At 46.5% G+C, this 18,521-nt stretch overlaps 1 protein-coding gene across 2 annotated transcripts in view; it reads left to right on the top strand.

Annotated features, from left to right (window-relative positions):
* The window catches only part of trim66 (tripartite motif containing 66), a 509,536-nt gene that overhangs the window by 465,676 nt on the left and 25,339 nt on the right, over positions 1–18,521 (top strand). For both annotated transcript variants that reach the window (XM_072466467.1, XM_072466466.1), the window contains 4 exons: positions 7,183–7,347; positions 12,845–13,018; positions 14,650–14,755; positions 16,479–16,554. In XM_072466467.1, coding sequence (XP_072322568.1) covers positions 7,183–7,347; positions 12,845–13,018; positions 14,650–14,755; positions 16,479–16,554 — 521 coding nt within the window. The remainder of the gene's footprint in view (positions 1–7,182; positions 7,348–12,844; positions 13,019–14,649; positions 14,756–16,478; positions 16,555–18,521) is intronic.

The raw sequence follows: 18,521 nt of genomic DNA, 5'->3' as shown, positions 1-18,521 counted from the left end.
CATTGGCTGCACTGTTGGTGTGGAAAAAATGTGTGCATATAGCTGTGGTGAATATTGGTGTATTCCTCTTGGACTGTAGCCGCTGCTTGTTATTACTGACCCAGTGTGATTGTTAAGTGATACATCTCCTGTCATTGTGGCATCTGCTGTCACCCTGAGCATGCCATCACTGAGGTTGCGGCACTCCCTGTTTGGAAAAGTCCGGCTTATGTGAATCAGAGTCGGCGTTTGGTTGCTCCCCATCTGGAGTCTGGTCTGTTTTAACTGAGTCTATATTGGTTTGTTGATGCTCCCCATCCAAAGTCTTAGCAGGTTCACTGGAGTCAGCTAAGATTTCTTGAAGCTGCATATCTGGAGTCGGAACATGCAGGAATGCATTGACTTGAGAGGTTTGAGCGAATGAGGGTGGAAGTACCGTGGTGTCACCAGTGGTCTCACAGTGATCGTCGAGTGCCTCTGTACACACTAGCTGAGGTCTGTCACTTTGCACATCTTGCATGGGAAGTGGGATGCTGTCTTCACTCGTCTCACATACTGTGGGTAGAGCCTCAGTAGCTGCTTGTTGTTCACTTGGGTTGGGTAAATTGTCAGAGTCTTTATCTGGTGTCGCAAACAATGTGGGTGGACTGTCATTGTCTTGCTGTTCTTCATTTGGGCTTGGACTGTCGTTGTCGCTTTGTTCTTCACTGTAGCATGATAGACTGTCATGGTCAGCCTGCTGTGCACTAGAGCGTGGTAGACTATCATAGTCTTCTTGCTGTTTACTTGAGCATGGTAGACTTGCATCGTCTGCCACTAGTTGGTCAGAGGAGGTTGCTAGACCCTCATGGTCTTGTTCCTGCAAGGACTGCGCGTCAGAGTCTTGCGGTTCTTCTATCGTGGAGTCTATCCACGAGCTCGCTGTGGAGGCTTGTGACACTGGAGTCACATCTTGTTCGTGCAAGGACTGCGCTCTGGGGTCTTGCGTTTTTGCAATTGTGGAGTCTGTCCACGAGCTCGCTGTGGAGGCTTGTGACACTGGAGTCACTTCTTGTTCATGATTTGGGACGTTTGTCTTTAAATGGGTGTGGTCCGGGGCCTCTGACGCATGTGACATCATACGTAGGAAGCATTATGCGCTGTTCCTGTACCGATGGCCGTTTTCGTGATTGCGCATGCGTGGCGTCTCGCACATGTGCAACCGGACCTTCCCGTTCTGTGCGCTTCTCGCGCAACTGCGCAAGTGCAGTCCCTTTAGAAAGATGGCCGCTGATCAAAATTGTTCTCTGCTCCGGGATCTCGGCCTCGTGGTGAGTACTGGCGTTTCTCTTACCTTTTCTTGCTGGTTGGAGTGTGTTTTCCTCACAGTATTTGCCTAATTTGTCCAGGACTGCCTGGAAGTCGCTCCTGTTTTGCCCCTTAAGAACTTGAATTTTTTAAAGATTTCTTCTGCTCTGGCACCGGCAATGGTGAGCAGAAGCTCTGTCTTTTCAGCATCGGCCACGTCTTCCAGGTCGGCTGCTACCAGGAAGATTTCAAACATTTGCCGGAATACCCACCAGTTTTCGCAGAGATCGCCGTGGCACTGGAGCTGCTGCGGAACCCGGATCTCGAACATCTTGCCTGGGTATCGTTGCTGGTTGTCACTGTACACTGAGGTATGGCTATATGGATTGAAACAGTTCAGTCCTGGTACCATGATTTGTTATGTTCTAGGTGTAATATAAGCGGCTTCCTTGTGGTGCACTTGACAAAGGAAGGTTCAGACATGGAGATAACTTCAACACGTTTATTAAACTATTTACACTTCTATTACTCGGGTTCAACACTACTGCTAATCCTACTATAGCTACCCAGACTGACTAACCAGTTGCTGCAATCCATGTGGTGGGAGTGATATTGAATCAACCCTGTGTCTCTACTCACTGACTGTCTCCACTGGAAAGAGGCAGATCATGTGTGTGGTGTCCTTTATATATGGGTTGGTGTAATGCCCTCCTGTGGTGGTATCACCTCTGTGTGTATTGTGAATGTCCATTGGTCGTGTCCTATCTAACTGATCTATTGGTTGTGTGTGTGTGATGTTTCTGGTGCTCCCTCTAGTGTCTAGCTAGCCTACATGCATTTACATTGATGCACATCACCACAGTAGCATATGCCTAATCCATAATGGAGCCTTGTTCTTGGCTATTGTAATATGCAGAAGAAATTGGGTGGGCTGATGTGTATTGAGCTGAATGAAAATGAGGTTTAATCTCACCTACTTGAGACACTTTCAGGAAGACTTAAAAAGGGTGGAATGTTGAATTCAGCTTCATATATTTTATTTAAAGGTTGGCTAAAATCAGCATTATAAGAAAGAAAATGACTTGGTTTGGAGTCTTCACAGTATTGTATAAAAGATCTGAGGCAGGATTCTCCGTCGGCGGGATCATCCACTTCACCGGCAGTGCACTCGCCCGCGGATTTCCCAATGGCATGGGGGTGGCCACAATGGCAAAACCCATTGGCCAGCTGCCGAGACAGAGATCCCGTTGCCAGAAAACGGGTCTGGAGGGTTGGGGAATCCCATCCCTATTGTTAACCACTTTTATTTTTATGCTAAGTATAAGCAACAAATCATTTCATTTGAATAGGGGCAACATATTCTGCTTCATTGGAGTTGGGGAGCTTTGATTGTGAAACATCATTTACTGCTGCATAATGTTTGCTTTCATCTCACGTCTTTGAATGTTTTGGTGTCATATTGTTTCGAATAGGGAAGGAAGAGATGATGGTTGAGGCCAGTGCTCTTTAGATAGTTAGCAAATGAAGAAATTATGAAGTTTGAATGGGTGTAAACGAGGAACAAAATGAACAAGAAATCAAAATGTGTCATTGTGAAAAGATATGTTACAAATAATAGGGAGAAGAATACATGATCAACCTAACTGGCAGAGAGTAAACAAGTGAAAAAGGCAAACAAATAGAGGTTTGGTTTACTGTTTTTCTGTTTTGTGTATTTCTGTGTGCTCACTCTTCCCCACGGTCTCCCTTAACACCCCTCTCTCCTCCTTCCTCCTCTCTCCTTGCCCTCTATCCACTCTCATAGAATCCATACAGTGCAGAAGTAGGCCATTCTGCCCATCATGTTTGCACCAAACCTTTGAATGAACACGATCCATTTACACTCCCCCATCCACCCCAGTCTACCCCCGTAACCCAGACCCTAACCTGCATATCCCTTGATATTAAGGGGTAATTTAGCATGACCAATCCAACTAACCTGCACATCTTTAGACTGTGGGAGGAAGCCGGAACACCCGGAGGAAACCCACACAGACACTGGGAGAACGTACAAACTCCACAGAGACCGAGGCCGGAATTGAACCCTGGCCCCAGCAATGTGAGGCAGCAGTGCTAACCATCCCATGTCCCCACCCTCTCTTGCCAACTCGCCTCACTCACCCTCTTCTTCTCCCTCACTCACTCATCATTCACTCACCCACTACTCACTCACTCACCCTCACTCATCCACCGTCTCCTCCCTCACTCTCTCCTCTCTCCTCACTCTCTCCCCTCACTCTCCTCACACACTCACTCACCACCCTCTCCCCAGACTCACTTACCCTCTCCCCAGACACACACACCCTCTCCCGTCACTCACTCACCCTCTCCCCCACTCACTCACCCTCTCCCCACCCTCACTCACCCTCTCCCCTCCCTCACTCGCCCTTGCCCCTCACTCATTCACTGTGACTCATTCACCCTCTTTCACGCTCTCCATTCACTCACACCCTCTCCCCTCACTCACTAACCCTCTCTCCCCTCACTCACCCTTTCCCTTCACACACTCACCCTCTCCCCTCACACTCACCCTCTCCCCTCACTCACTCACACTCCCTCTCCCACTCACTCTCACCCTCTCCCCTCCACTCACACACCCTCACTCACTCACCCTCTCCCCTCATTCACCCACCCCTCACTCCCTCACCCACCCTCTCCTCTCTCCTCAACCCTCTCTCTCCTCACACACTCGCCCTCTACTCACTCTCAAATTTCCTGTACTTGTTATATACAAGCATACGAACGAAGAGCAGGAGTTGCCAATTCAGCCTCCAGCCTGCTCAGTTATTTTCCTTTGCTGCTGTAGTTGCTCTCCAGCTGAGCCCAGCACGGAAGGAGGTAGCGTTGATCCTGTGAAGAGTCTCACTCTACATACCCCCCCCATCAAAAACCAGACCCAGCTCACCCTCCGACCTCCTCCTCCCCTCATCCGAAGGAGCCTGCTTTGCCGACAGGTTCTGACCTTAAATGTCAAGTCTTTCCCTCCCCTCGGCCAGAGACAAGATCCTATTCAAGAGGGAGGGTGAAAGTGCCAAGGGAAATCAAGACATCTCCTTACGCAAGAAATCGCAAAGCTGGAAATACCTGAATAAAGTTGACCTCAGGAGTTTGATTTTATCCAACAGCTCCTCAAAACTGATAAACCTATCCTCCACAAACACCTCCTCAAATCTCTCCAGCCTCTCCTTTTCCCCCATGACCTGAACTTCGAGTCTAAACTCACTGGCGTAAAGAGATGATTCCTACACCTCCTTGCAGAAGTGGGTTATCCCACTTCTGCAAGTCCGATTTAACCCCATTCAGCAGACTAACATGATTTAATTTATGAAGCGAGGCCCACTCAGATTCCCAGATAATGAAAGCTAAATCTGGTAAGGAGAAAAGGCATCGGTGAGCCAGATCGGCTCACTCCAGGGGGGATACATCGGAAACTATTCATTCTTATCCAAATTCAACTATATCCCAAGAAGGAGCTAAAACTCCTTTATCTCATCCATAGTGGAGACTGGGTCCATGATATACAGAAGCAGATCATCTGCACACAAGGACACCCTATGCTCCCTCCCTCCCCGCTTTATTCCCTCCACTCAGTGGAAGGTCTTAAGGCTATGGGCAGAGGTTTGTTTGCCAAAGCAAACCGAGACAATGGACAACCCTGTCTCGTACCCCTATTCAATTGAAAGCAATCCAAGCTCAAGGCATTTGTGTGAACACTTGCCGTGGGAGCCCTATACAAAATCCAAGTTATGGGGCCTGGCTTGACTGGGAGCGCGGCGTGGCCGATAGATGCCAGGTAGATGCCTTCCACAGGCTTCCCGGCAGCCAATACGCTTTATGAGATCTATCCAGATCTCGTGACGTTTCGAGATCAGGATCCCGCTCAAAATGGGCGTGATCAAGTTGCGCTCGCTTAAGTAGGTCTTAAACCTACTACGGCGTACTCACCCGGGATCTACCAGCCTCCCAACATCCAGCAGCCTCCCTAGGGAATCCTTAGCTGGCGCCTTTCAGTACTGCTCCACACAAATGGGATGCACTGCCAAGCTGGCAGGAGCACTGCCAGGATGGCAGTGTAAGGGTACCTGGGTGCCAGTGTGGCACTGCCAAGGGTCAGGGCCTGAGGGGGTCCATGCCCATGTAAGCAAGGTGGAGGGGGGTTTGAAAGATGGGGCGGCTGCTGGGTAGTTAAGAAGGGGCCTCTGGGAGGTTAGGGGATGATGGGTGGGAGTCCTGGAAGGAGGGGACCTGTTGGATAGCATGGGGGGGGCCTGAGGAGGGGGCCCCTCGGGATCATGTAGCGGGTTGTCCTCAATTGGGATAGGTATGTGGGGTAATGCCCATATGTGTAGGGATGACATTGCCTGTGGGTGGGGGGTATGACCCATACACTCACTGAGAGATCGGGGCACCCTTTCAAAATGGCAACCCGATCTCTAAGGAGCCAGTCTGTCGAGCAAGTTTAACTCCCCAATGATGAAAATAATTCTAAGTTTGGAAAAAAGTGACTACGTGTGGTTAGATAGCTGTGGGGAAGTCACCGGCAGAGCCAACGGGAAATTGCCAGCAAATCCCAGCAAAACTTAGCACATATGACACTTAGAAACCTTTCCTTTAGATCACGCCCATAAACTTTGGCCCAAACCCAACCTCCCAAGAATCTCAACTAGCTCCCCTACTCGACCCTATTGAATGCTTTTTTAGCGTCCATTGAGACGATCGCCTCTGGTTCGGGAGTTGGAGAGGAGGAAAAGATGATGTTTAATAATTGATCTGTATTGGCTGACAGCTGCCAACCCTTGACAAAACCTGTCTGTTCTTCGGAAATCACCCCTGGGAGGCAGGGCTCCAACCGCTTTGCCAGCGCTTTTCCAACAATTTAGAATCAGCATTCAACAACGAGATAGGCAATATGACACACATTCTGTAGGGTTCTTATCTTTCAAAATCAGGGAAATAGAGGCCTGCCCCAATGTAAATGGCAATACCCTCTCCCCTCCTGGTACAAGGAATCATTTAACATGTCCAATAGCAGTTGAGTTCAACTGCCTGCAAATTTCTTCTAGAACTCTATGGGAAATCCATCTGGGCCCAGAGCTTTACCTGACTGCATTAAACCAATACATTTCATAACCTCCTCGGGGCCCAATGGGAATTCCAACTCCTCCCTTCTCCCTTCTCTCCCTCTCCACCACTTGCATATACTTATTAAAAAAAACTGACAAGTATGGCCATTGATCCTAGAACACAATGTAAAACACCCATAAAACTGAAGGTAGACTAAAATCTTTCTTGATATGCATCACCATATTTTTGGGGGATGAAATAGATTGATTGGCGGAGACATTGTGCACAGAATTCTCCTGTTTCGGCATTTGAACACAATTGCTGATATCTCAATCGTTAGCAGAGAGTGCAGTCACGCTTCTGGCTCACTACGTGAATGCAAGTTTACCCTCCACTGACTTTCACTACAGTACACCTGCCAGCAAAGAACAAAGATGGTAAATGTTTGGCTCGGAAGCATCTTGCTTTATAGATAATTGTTTTTTCAAGAAAGTTCCCAGAATAGATCACTGTTGGTGGCCAGTAGCACTATTATTAATAAGGCATTTTGTGAAGAAAGAAAGGGTTAAGAGAAACAGTGAGAAGGCAGATTTGTGGAATTGAACAGTTGGAATAATTAGCTTTTTAAACATTTATGTTCTTTGATGGATGGTGTTATAAATACATTGTTTAAGGTGACCTCCATTATTATTTGTGTAGTGAAATTGTAAATATCTCTATCTAATCATGACATATAAGGATTCTCTGATTTATGCCCATCAGAGTTTCAGCAATACATTTTTAAAAATTTGCACCCATTTTCTTTTTCCTCAGTTGCACAACCATCTTGATGCTACAGAACAGCAGTTTATAAATTGTCACAGAAAAAGCACCATCCCACTCCAACCGCTGGATTTATTGGGAATACGTAACACAATTGGGAAGCCATCAACTGCCACAAAAAAGAAGTCTTCAACTGCTTTGAAAAAAAGGAACAAGGTAGTATTTGGAGGAGACAATTGCCAAATTGTTGATACTTCTATTCACGTGTTGTCAAAACTATAGCCCTGATCTTAACTCTGATTGTGAATGTGGCTTGCAGAAGCCAAGCTGGGTGGGTAGTGCCCATAATGACATCAGCTTGGTACCTCAGGAGCTTTAAGACCGAGACCTACTTACCACATTCCAGGATTGATTTTCATCTAAGTCTACTAGGAATCTCAAAGGTGCAGTAAGTAAGTGCATGGGTGACAAGGTCCCATGGGAACCCGAAGGAATGGCTCCCTGCAACAAACATTTAGGAGCACGGGAGGGGAAGGGAGTCCCTGATTATGATAGGCTGAATGATTCCATGCAGACTCCAAAGGAGCACATCACCTGATCAACACGGAAACCTCCCAAAATATTTTAAAATATTTAACTAACTTGTCTCTCTTCAAACAGGGCAGCACAGTAGCACAAGTGGATAGCACTGTGGCTTCACAGCACCAGGGTCCCAAGGTCGATTCCCTGCTGGGTCACTGTCTATGCGGAGTCTGCACATTCTCCCCGTGTCTGCGTGGGTTTCCTCCGGGTGCTTCGGTTTCCTCCCACAGTCCAAAGACGTGCAGGTTAGGTGGATTGGCCATGATAAATTGCCCTTAGTCTCCAAAATGGATAGGAGGGGTTATTGGATTACAGGGATAGGGTGGAAGTGAGGGCTTAAGTGGGTCAGTGCATACTTGATGGGCCGAATGGCCTCCTTCTGCACTGTATGTTCTATGTTCTAAACCACTTTACTGCCTCCAACAGATTTTCCTGTCTGGCCAAACGTTGAAAGACTCATAATCAGAAAAAAATCGTGTTGGCCTCCAAATACCTGACACTTAAGATTGAAGTGGCTGCAAATGCATCAGAAGGCAGCAGGAAATGTCTAACCATCATTCTAATCTACTTCACCATCACCCGCCTCTCCAATCTCCCCCTCCCCGCCCCAGTGATAATCTTTGGCTAGAGATTTTACCAGTGGGAGGGAAAGCTTTTTGTTTGTGGTCTATATTGTCATGGCTGTTTTTGTTGAGTAAGGACATTTACATGTTTATGATAAGCTTTATTCATATAAGACCTGCTTGAGAGGCAAGTGCACCTGCTGTTTTGCTGCATTGCCCCTGGGAATAGACATCTTTAACAGCAAATTTAATGAGCCACAAGACTATAGCAGAAAAAATACCTTTTGCATGAAAAAAGAGAGCTGGAGAGCTATGACATTAATTGCAGAGATATCTCCATGCAACACACAAAATATATATTTATCAAGAAGGATTAAGATTGATTTGGGTATTGTGGCTGCATTTTCAGTGTCAAATCCAGTCTCTTACTTTCAACAGCATTTGTGTTTCCTCTGCATGCACTGTAAATGTCTACAGAGAATAATCTGTTTATGTCTGTTTAGCAGCAGTACTTAATGCTGAACTCCTCAACATACTTTATTTAAACCATAAACCTAAAAGAGGAATTGGATAAATTAAGTACATTTGTATTTCCTTTGTGGAAAAGTTATTTTTTTATCAAGAGACCATTGGATAAATTCTTCATCAAACTGATGGCTCAAAATAACAACCAAATTGCTTGATGACACAAACTTCATAGCACAATTTTCCATTGCAGCAGATGCATTTTTAAAGATGGTAGCAAATCAACGAGTGTTGCGCCAATTTTGAATGGCTAAACAACAATGGCAGAATAAGTCTCATTTTAATCACTTCTTTGAACAAAAAGCAAACAACTACAGATTTGGAAATCTGAACAGGAGACATTTAGCATGCCAGTTAACAACTGTGGAGAGAATTGAGAAATTAATTTGTTGCTGCTCCTGCTGGTGGCTGAAGATGCCTGGAGACTGCTGTTGCTGTTTCCTTCCAGAGCTCATCGCAGACCGGGTTGTCCTCATCCTCCATCCCATGGACCAGACCCGCTGTTGCTGTTAATGCCAATTCAGGGCCACACCATATAGTGTGGCAGGTATGTATCACGGAGGGGGTTGCAGGCGGGGGGTGGCCTCGGGATGTAGTGGTGTGGTGGTGTAATGCGCATCCTCTTCGTTGCACGAGGCCAGTCGCTCATCCTCCCCCAGCACGTTGCCCCTCTGCTGCGTGTTGTTGTGGAGGATGGGGCAGGCGACCACGATGCAGGCAACCCTCCCAGCGCCTGAATCACATCTTCAGCATGGCGAAGCACTGCTCCATCACGCCTCTAGTTGCGGCATGGACGTTCCGTGGCCTCCGGATAGTCGACATCAGCCACGACCGCAGCGGATAATCCTGGTCATAGAGGAGCCAACCCCTCAGCCAGGGATGCACCTCAAAGAGGCCAGGAATCGTCGAGTGCGCCAGGATGAAAGCGTTCTACCCAGAGGAGGAGGGGGGAGGGGTATTGCGGAGGATGGGGTGCGGGGATGGTGGGGTGGGGGCTGGGATGGTGGGCTGGGAGAGTGGGGGCTGGGGTAGGAGCACCCATATGGCCATTGTCACTCTGCAGAACCAGGGGCCAAGGTGGTTGGTCAGTCGTGTGCGCAGCAAGATGGCTGCCTTGCAGGCTGCAGCAATGGCGCATCTGATGGTCACACACCAGTTGCACGTTCATCGAGTGGAACCCCTTTCAGTTTGTGAAGATCGGCTTGTCATCTTCAGGTGCTCATAGGGCGACATGCATCCCATTGATCACCACCTGGACCCGGGGCATCTAGGCGATGGCTGCGAACCCCGCTGCCCTGGAATCCTGGTGGGCTCGGTCCACATTGAAATGAATGTATTGAGCCGACGGGGCATACAGGGCCTCTGTGATAGCGTGAATGCATCTGTATACCAAGCTCTTGAGGATCCGGACGGGTCCTCACGGTGCCTGGAAGGGCTCTGTGGTGTAAAAGTTCATGGTGACCATGCGGGGATGGTGGGCTGGGAGAGTGGGGGCTGGGGTAGGAGCACCCATATGGCCATTGTCACTCTGCAGAACCAGGGGCCAAGGTGGTTGGTCAGTCGTGTGCGCAGCAAGATGGCTGCCTTGCAGGCTGCAGCAATGGCGCTCCATGCCTGGACACCACCCCAGTCCCGTGGGGGTCACCCCGGTCCCACGGCCTGTCCTCTGGTCACCCCCCTTAGCCAGCCTGGCTTGTGTCCAGCCCGGCAGCCCACAGTTGTGCCTCTCCGTGTCCTACCTTCTCTTCCTCATCAGCCATGGCACCTGTTTCTCGATTTTGAAAAGCATAAGCGAACCTTGCTGTCGGGACCCCTCCACCACCCCCACCCCCCAGGTGGAGGTAGAGAATCGCGGAGACTCTGGAGGATACCAGGTCAGGCCTGGTAATGATATGCCAACATATTTAAATGAGCTTATAATGAGCCTGATTCATGCCCAGCGAGGGTGTGAACCAGATTGTGTCGGGTGCTGTGGACTGGGAGCATCTTATTTTGTCGGGTGAGGAGGGGGGGTTAGAATCGGGCCCATAATGTCCAAGATGAGATGTGATTGGACAACACTTGTTAAACAATCCTGATTGTGCTAAGAATTACCTGAAAGCTAATTTAAAACTTTCAGTCAGGCTCAATGCATGCTAGAAGCTACATATATTCACACACACAGCCCTGCCATTTACAGACAGAAGGAACATGTCCACACATAGCACCTTTTGAAGCTAAACAAAAGCTTGGGGACAGCCATTCGCTGGTTCATTCCCTGTGGCAGTGCCTTGAATTTGACAAAAACTTGGCAATTACTTGTTCCTTGGTATAGTCTCTGTTGCAAACACCTCTACCAATCAGAGTCCATTTGCCAACCAACCAGTTCTCTTTGCAAGAAGTATAAATTATTGTTCCTGTTACTATTGATTTTCTTGCAAACTGTTTTGAGTGCAAAACAAACTTCGATAGCATGTCTAGTTTTTCTGCAATTCTATTGTTTTGTACTACCGAAAATCTCCTAAAAGTGATAACTAATTGTTTATTATGGTGTGGAGAAGCCTCAAATGGACCTGCTCATGATTGTTTTCTGTTGGTTGGGAAATGGCCGGCTTCTGTTAAAAACATTTTACTTGACCAACACTGCTCGGAGACAGATGTTGCAGTTGCAATTGTGAAATGCACAATAGGTCAGCATCTAGGGAGTGCAATTCTTTATGAGAATGGTCAAAAGTTATCTTTTTCGGTTTTGGAGACTGACTAATCTGTGCTTGTCTGTTATCCTCTGTTGATATTTAAACTTTCTCATATTGGCTTTCTTTTTTTTTAAACCTTCTCTCATGCAAAATGTTGTTATATCACAGGCAGGGGTTAACGTATAATCTATTTATATTATGTAATGATCTCGTACCTTTGGTGTTAATCTTTGCCTTTATGTTTTAGTTTAATTAAATGAAGATGCTTTACCCAGTTTACTGCTTGAATGCCTAACTCTCGGAGTCACTGCTAATTAGAAGGTGGGAGTTGGGAAGATTCTTTCTGCATTTTTAGAAGGAGAGGAAGTGTATTCTGCCTAATCAGAAAATATTTTTGAAATGTTATAATGGGAGGTGAGATTATGTATGACTATATTGTGCATTTCCATGTGTTTTTCATGTTTAAGTGCAACAGCTCTCAAGAAACCAGAGACTGACTGTTCTATTGTATATTTTTTTATTTGCAAATAACCTTTTGGAACTTCTTGGTGACCTTTTTGAATATTAGTGATTTCCATCGCTTTGATGGAGTATTGGACCTCTGGCCATTGTTTGCATCCCCTGGCACAAACCCTGCTCTCTCAGCACCAATTCCATCTCGCTTGTACCTGCCTGAGCCTGATCTGGACTGTTTGTAACCTTAGTTGGTCACATTTGACCTCAAGTTGAGCTTTCAAACACATATCTGCACCATAACTAAGAACACCTTCAAGCACCTCTTAATTCCACCTTGCTTCATTTAATCTGTTCTGCTGAACCCTCATTCATGCCTTTGTAACCTCCAGACGTAACTATTCTTATGCACCCCAATGGACCTCCCACATGCTACCCTTTGTAAAGCTATCCATGCCCTAACTTGTACCAAATTCTATTCATCCATCATCCCTATGCTCACTGACCTATACTGGCTCCTAGTTTAAAAAACACAATTTCTCATCCTAGTTTTCGAATTCCTCCATGATCTAGACCTCTATTTCTGTAATCTTACAGCTCCAATCTGCTTTCCTCTAATTCCGGCCTAATGGACATCCCTGAATTTAGTGGCCATGCCTTCAACTACCTAGAGCTTAATCCCGAAACCTCTCCACAAGTCTCTTTTTCCTCCCTTAAGATATTCCTTATACTTGCCTATCCCACCTCATTGACTGGCTAAGATTTTGCTCAACTGCCCTAATATTTTGTGTGTTATGTTGTTGAATAAAGCCCCTGTAAAGTGCCTTGAGATGTTTTATGTTAAAGGTGCACTATAATTGCAAGTGGTTGTTGTTGTGGAACTAAAATACATTTGTTATGCTCTACCTGTTGCAGCGTTCTGCTTCGGGCCACATAAAATCCATACTGCCAGTAGATGAAGGTTCTTCCCAACTTGCACCTTGCCTCATTGAATTACAATCCCCATCAACCATGCGCAGATCCAATGGTAGCAATCAGGATCTTCCGACAGAAAACATAATGGTAAACGGGGAACAAAAGAGCACAGAGGTTAGATTAATTTTATTCACTGAAGTATGGCAATTAGCTATATTTTTATATTGTGAAAGTCTGTGAGTTTACTGGAATATAAGAATTGCTAAATAATAAGACCAAGGGCAGTCTTTCTATTATCCTGGTCATCATATGACACAATAATCAAGGAGTTATTGGCTAATCAGAGCAATGAATTAGTCTACAGTAGTCTCGGAGCCGACACAAGGAAAATCCAGTGTCGGAGAGATTTGGGAAACATGGAGCAATTTCAGGCACACCATTCTTTGGTAGCATGGAACATGGGGCGCGATCCTTCCGACCCCCCCCCCCCCCACCGGGTCGGAGAATCGCCGGGGTCTGGCGTGAATCCTGCCCCCGCCGTGTCCCAAATTCTCCGCCACCAGAGATTCGGCGGGGGTGGGAATCGCACCGCGCCGGTCGGCGGAAATCGCCGACCCCCCGGCGATTCTCCGGTCCACGATGGGCCGAAGTCCCGCCGCTGTCAACCCACGCCAGCCGGCGTGGATTGAACCACCTTTCGAACGGCAGGACAAGGCGGCGCGGGCGGGCTCCGGGGTCCTGGGGGGGGGGGGGGGGGGCGCGGGGCGATCTGGGCCTGGGGGGTGCCCCCATGGTGGCCTAGCCCGCGATCGGGGCCCACCGATCCGCGGGCGGGCCTGTGCCGTGGAGGCACTCTTTTCCTTCCGCCTTCACCACGGTCTCCACTATGGCGGAGGCGGAAGAGACCCCCTCCACTGCGCATGCACGGGGATGCCGTGAGCACCCTCTGACGCCAGCCGGCGCGGCGGAAATCACTCCGGCGTGGGCCTAGCCCCTCAAGGTGAGGGCTCGGCCCCCCAAGATGCGGAGAATTCTGCACCTTTGGGGTGACGCGATGCCGGACTGATTCGCGCCGATTTTGGCGCTGGACGGCGGGCATCGCGCCGATTGCGGAGAATCCCGCCCATGATGTCCTTATGTCTGAAGATTGAGGTCCAAGGCTTAATAGGTATTTGGGCATGTTGTGACCACACTTATCTTAAATTTTAGAAGCCTTCAGAAGGTAGCTCCATTTTCACGCTGTCTCCTTGATAGAAAAAAGGTAGTTTTAAGGGAATTAGATTTGTATTCATAAACATTAGAAATTAGGTATAGTTTTAAGTGTTTAACACTGCCCATTTTTCCCAATTAAGCTGACAGTCCACACAGCCTTGGCGTTCGGAATGGCCCTCCTACCTGTCCGTAATTAGGAAAGCTCCCAGAGGTAGCCTGTTAATTGACTGCCTCAAGAAAAATTACCCAGACTGACAGAACTTGGACACCATCATGGTTGGGATCTGCATGATCCCCACACTTGCTGGTAAATTTAGCCTGTTCTGTGAATGGAACTTTTTAAGCTCCTTATGTAGCAAACAGAATTAAGAAGATAACTCGTAGTCTGAAATGCTGTATTGCATCCATAGATGAGTTAACAGCAATCTCTTTGCTTTTGTTTCAGTTTTGTCATTCGGACATTTCTGCCTGTTTAGAGAGGTATTTCAGTGAGTGAGAATTCCAAAGAGTGGAATCCTGGTGATATCCTTAACAGCATATCGTAATCAATAGCTGAAGAACTAATCTTTTCGCACTTTTAATATCTCTTTTAGCCTGAAGACAATAACACATTACCAAATGAATCAATGCAAATTAAACCAGTCCCTATTGAAGACAATGGTTTCAAAGAACCTATGAACCTTTCTGTCAACGTTGGAGGTAAGTTTTCTTCCCTATCTCAAACAGCAGTTAGCATTACCGCTCCACTCTAGAGAAATAAGACTTATGTAATGCACAGTGGCAATAGAATCACAAACCATCATGCGACACAACAGAATGCGATGTACATTGCAAATAGATTGTACTCAATTTCCTTGGGTAAAGGAACAAATAGATACTGGAATTGCCATACTTTCTAAAATAGACAATCCAGCATGAAGTTTCTTCTCCCTTTCTGAAGATAGTGATTCATGTTAGAGTACAGTTCAATGAATGGCTTTAATGACATTGCTGCTTTATTTTTGAACATGGACAGTGAGTGCTGGCAAGCTATAAATTTGCTGGGACAATATGGGAATCTGATATTATTTGATGGTCACGTACATGTACCCTCCAGAAAACAAATCACTCAACAGTGATCAGAAGCAGGACTTTTAGGTTACATTATTCTTTACTCTCCTCCACTCATCTCCAGCTGGGACCAAAGTTAGTGACCTAGCTAGGTCCTGGTACAGATCAACTTTGAGCATCTCCTGGTCTGGAGGGCTCTCTGCCACACTAGATGGAATAACCATAGCCAAGGACATTTGAAGAAACACCCACTTGTACAGTACAGTATTATGAAAGAGACACCACCATCATCAAGAGGAGGGAGAACAATTTATAAAACCTGCGCTGACATGATATTACAGTTTAAATTGTGTTTGCAGTTATTTAACAAGACACAGTTGTTGCAACCCCCTGGGCTAGTGTGTGGTCAATTCCAGCTCAACTTGACCCAGAGTTGCAACACAATTAAAATTAACAAATAATTCTCAGAAAATATCCGTTGTCTCTGGTCTTTAGCTGTCAAGAAATACATTCACCAGGTTTGTAAATGTAAACACAACTAATATTTATTAATAACAATAACTATAATTAAATATGAAGCAAATACAACTGGTTAACGATTATCTAATTCTTAATGCTCCCCCCCCCCCCCTAATTTGCCCCATCCTATTGTGTGTGTATATATATTATATATGTATACACACACACACGACTGACAAAATCAGAGGGGTGTAAAATAATGATGAAAGTAAAAGGATAAGTGTCTTTGTTTCAGATGGTTGTCTTCCAGTACACTTTTCTTCAGTCTAGGCCTTCAGTTTTTGCTTTCAGTCTGTAATGGTTTTCACTGTAGATTCATCCAGTTCTCTGCAGGTTCAGAAACCAGCAGATAGGCAGTATTTCTGGAGAGAGAGAGAGAGAGATAGACACTCACAGCTTCTTCTGTAAGCCTCCAGGATTAACTGTCACTTCCTGTGTCCTCTGACAACCATCCCCCTCGGGTAGGACTCAATCACCGCCTGTGGCCAGTCAGAATACGGCCTTTGGCCAATTCATTGGCCACCAGCCAATCAATGGAACCATACCCCTCCGATCTCTCGTGTAACAAAAAGTCTCTACTGCTGTTCAAAAGCTAGCACAGCGTATATATTGCAACTTTTGAGTTCCTCACTTCCTCTGCTCAACTTAAAGGTGTATGTCCATTAAATAGTCATGGATGAAAAAATGATAGCCACAAAGTAAAAGAAGCAGGAAATAAGGGAATCAACAGGAAGGGCCCTTACACAGTGCTTTGATATAAACACTAAAATGAATTGATATTTTTGTAAATAGTATTATGATAGTACTTTACTCTGTTTGGTGCATTGGGAATAATGCTGTTACTGTTAACTAGATCCTGCAGTTAATGGATCTCATGATTTGACAATGGATTCATCGAATGGAGTGCCACCTGGCAAGGCGAACACCAGGTAAAAACTAATAGATGACAAAAATGTAAGTAAGGTGTTTTTCATATACAGCACGGTTACACAGGGACAAGTGAGTTGGATACAAGCACCACAAGATGAGAGAGAGATGAAAACAATCGTACAAGAGTCCAATGGCATAGAATTACAGGGACAGATGGATGCAATCAAATCGGGGAAGAGAAAGAGAGAGAGACGGACAGAAATGATTATAAATATGAAGTTGATGAGCAGTAAGAGAGATGTGTCATTTTCAATCAGTCTGAGCAGGCACTTCACTTCTTGAATTCAGCTCTTTTGTTTTATGCAAAGTCTGTATTGAGGCCTGGAGTCATGAGGTTTAGGTGGAGCACAAACTGGGCATCAGTTTAGGTTATTGTTGAGTAATTTTCGCTTGATAGTACTGTCAGCTACACCTTCCATTACTTTACTGGCGATCAAGTGGAGGCTGATGTGGCGGTAATTAGATTGGTTCTTTTTGTGGGCTTTATCTGGTAGATGCCAGTGATGTCCTAGAACAGCTTGGCTGGGGAGGTGGCAAATTTGGGGCATAGCTGTTAGCATTCTAGCTATAATGCTATTCGGGCCCAGTGCCTTTGCACTCAGCCATTGCCTGACATTACTTCAAGAAGGCATTTGATAAACCTCCATATAAGACCCTGAGTTAAAATGAAAGTTCCCTATCTAACAGCACTGAGTGTACCTACACCACATGGACTGCAGCAGTTCAAGAAGACAGTTCACCAGCACCCTCTCAATTAGGGATGAGCAGTAAAGCATTTGTCAGTGAAGCCCACATTTTCTAAATGAATTTAAAAAAAAAAGCAGGAGATGGTACTCGGAGTCCCCTTTTTACGTTGACATTTTTGCTGCTACCACCAGATACATACCTATGTTGGCAGGGAAGGCAGTGCAATGTTCCTCCTGCAGAATGTTTGAGGTGAGGGATGCCGTCAGTGTCCCTGCTGATTTCACCTGTGGGAAGTGCACCCATCTCCAGCTCCTCAGAAACCGCGTTAGGGAACTGGAGCTGGATGAACTTCGGATCATTCGGGAGGCAGAGGAGGTCATAGATAGTAGCTTCAGGGATGTAGTTACTCCAAAGAATCAAGATAGATAGGTGACGGTGAGAGGGGCTGGGAGGAAGCAGTCAGTGTAGGGATCTGCTGTGGTCGTTCCCCTCAGTAACAAGTATACCGTTTTGGATACTGTTGAGGGTGACGACCTACCAGGGGTAAGCCACGGTGAACGGATCTCCAGCACTGAGTCCATCCCTGTGGCTCAGAAGGGAAGGAGGGAGAGCAGGAGAGCAATAGTTATTGGGGACTCGATAGTTAGAGGGACAGATAGACGGTTCTGTGGCAGCGAAAGAGACTCACGTATGGTATGTTGCCTCCCGGGTGCCAGGGTCCGTGACGTCTCGGACCGTGTTTTCAGAATCCTTAAAGGGGAGGGGGAACAGTCACAAGTCGTGGTACACGTCGGTACCAGCGACATAGGTAAGAGAAGGGATGGGGATTTAAATGAGGAATTTAGGGAGCTAGGGTGGAAGCTGAGAGCCAGGACAAACCATGTTGTCATCTCTGGTTTGTTGCCGGTGCCATGTGCTAGTGAGGTGAGGAACAGGGAGAGAGTGCAGATAAACACATGGCTGCAGGGTAGGAGGGAGGGTTTCAGGTACGTGGATAATTGGAGCACATTCTGGTGAAGATTGGACCTGTACAGACAGGACACTTTGCACCTGAACCAGAGGGGCACCAATATCCTGGGAGGGAAATTTGCTACGGCTCTTCGGGAGGGTTTAAACTAATTTTTCAGAGGGCTGGGAAAACGAGCTGTAGTCCATAAGCCAGTGTTGAGAGTAGTGAGGTACTGAGGAGGGTATCAAGATCGCAGGAGTGTACTGGCAGACAGAAAGGTGGGTTGAAGTGTGTCTACTTCAATGCAAGGAGCATCTGGAATAAGGTAGG

This window comes from Scyliorhinus torazame, chromosome 10, assembly GCF_047496885.1.
Source record: "Scyliorhinus torazame isolate Kashiwa2021f chromosome 10, sScyTor2.1, whole genome shotgun sequence".
Lineage (NCBI taxonomy): Eukaryota > Metazoa > Chordata > Chondrichthyes > Carcharhiniformes > Scyliorhinidae > Scyliorhinus > Scyliorhinus torazame.
This window is presented reverse-complemented; position numbering and strand designations above follow the sequence as displayed.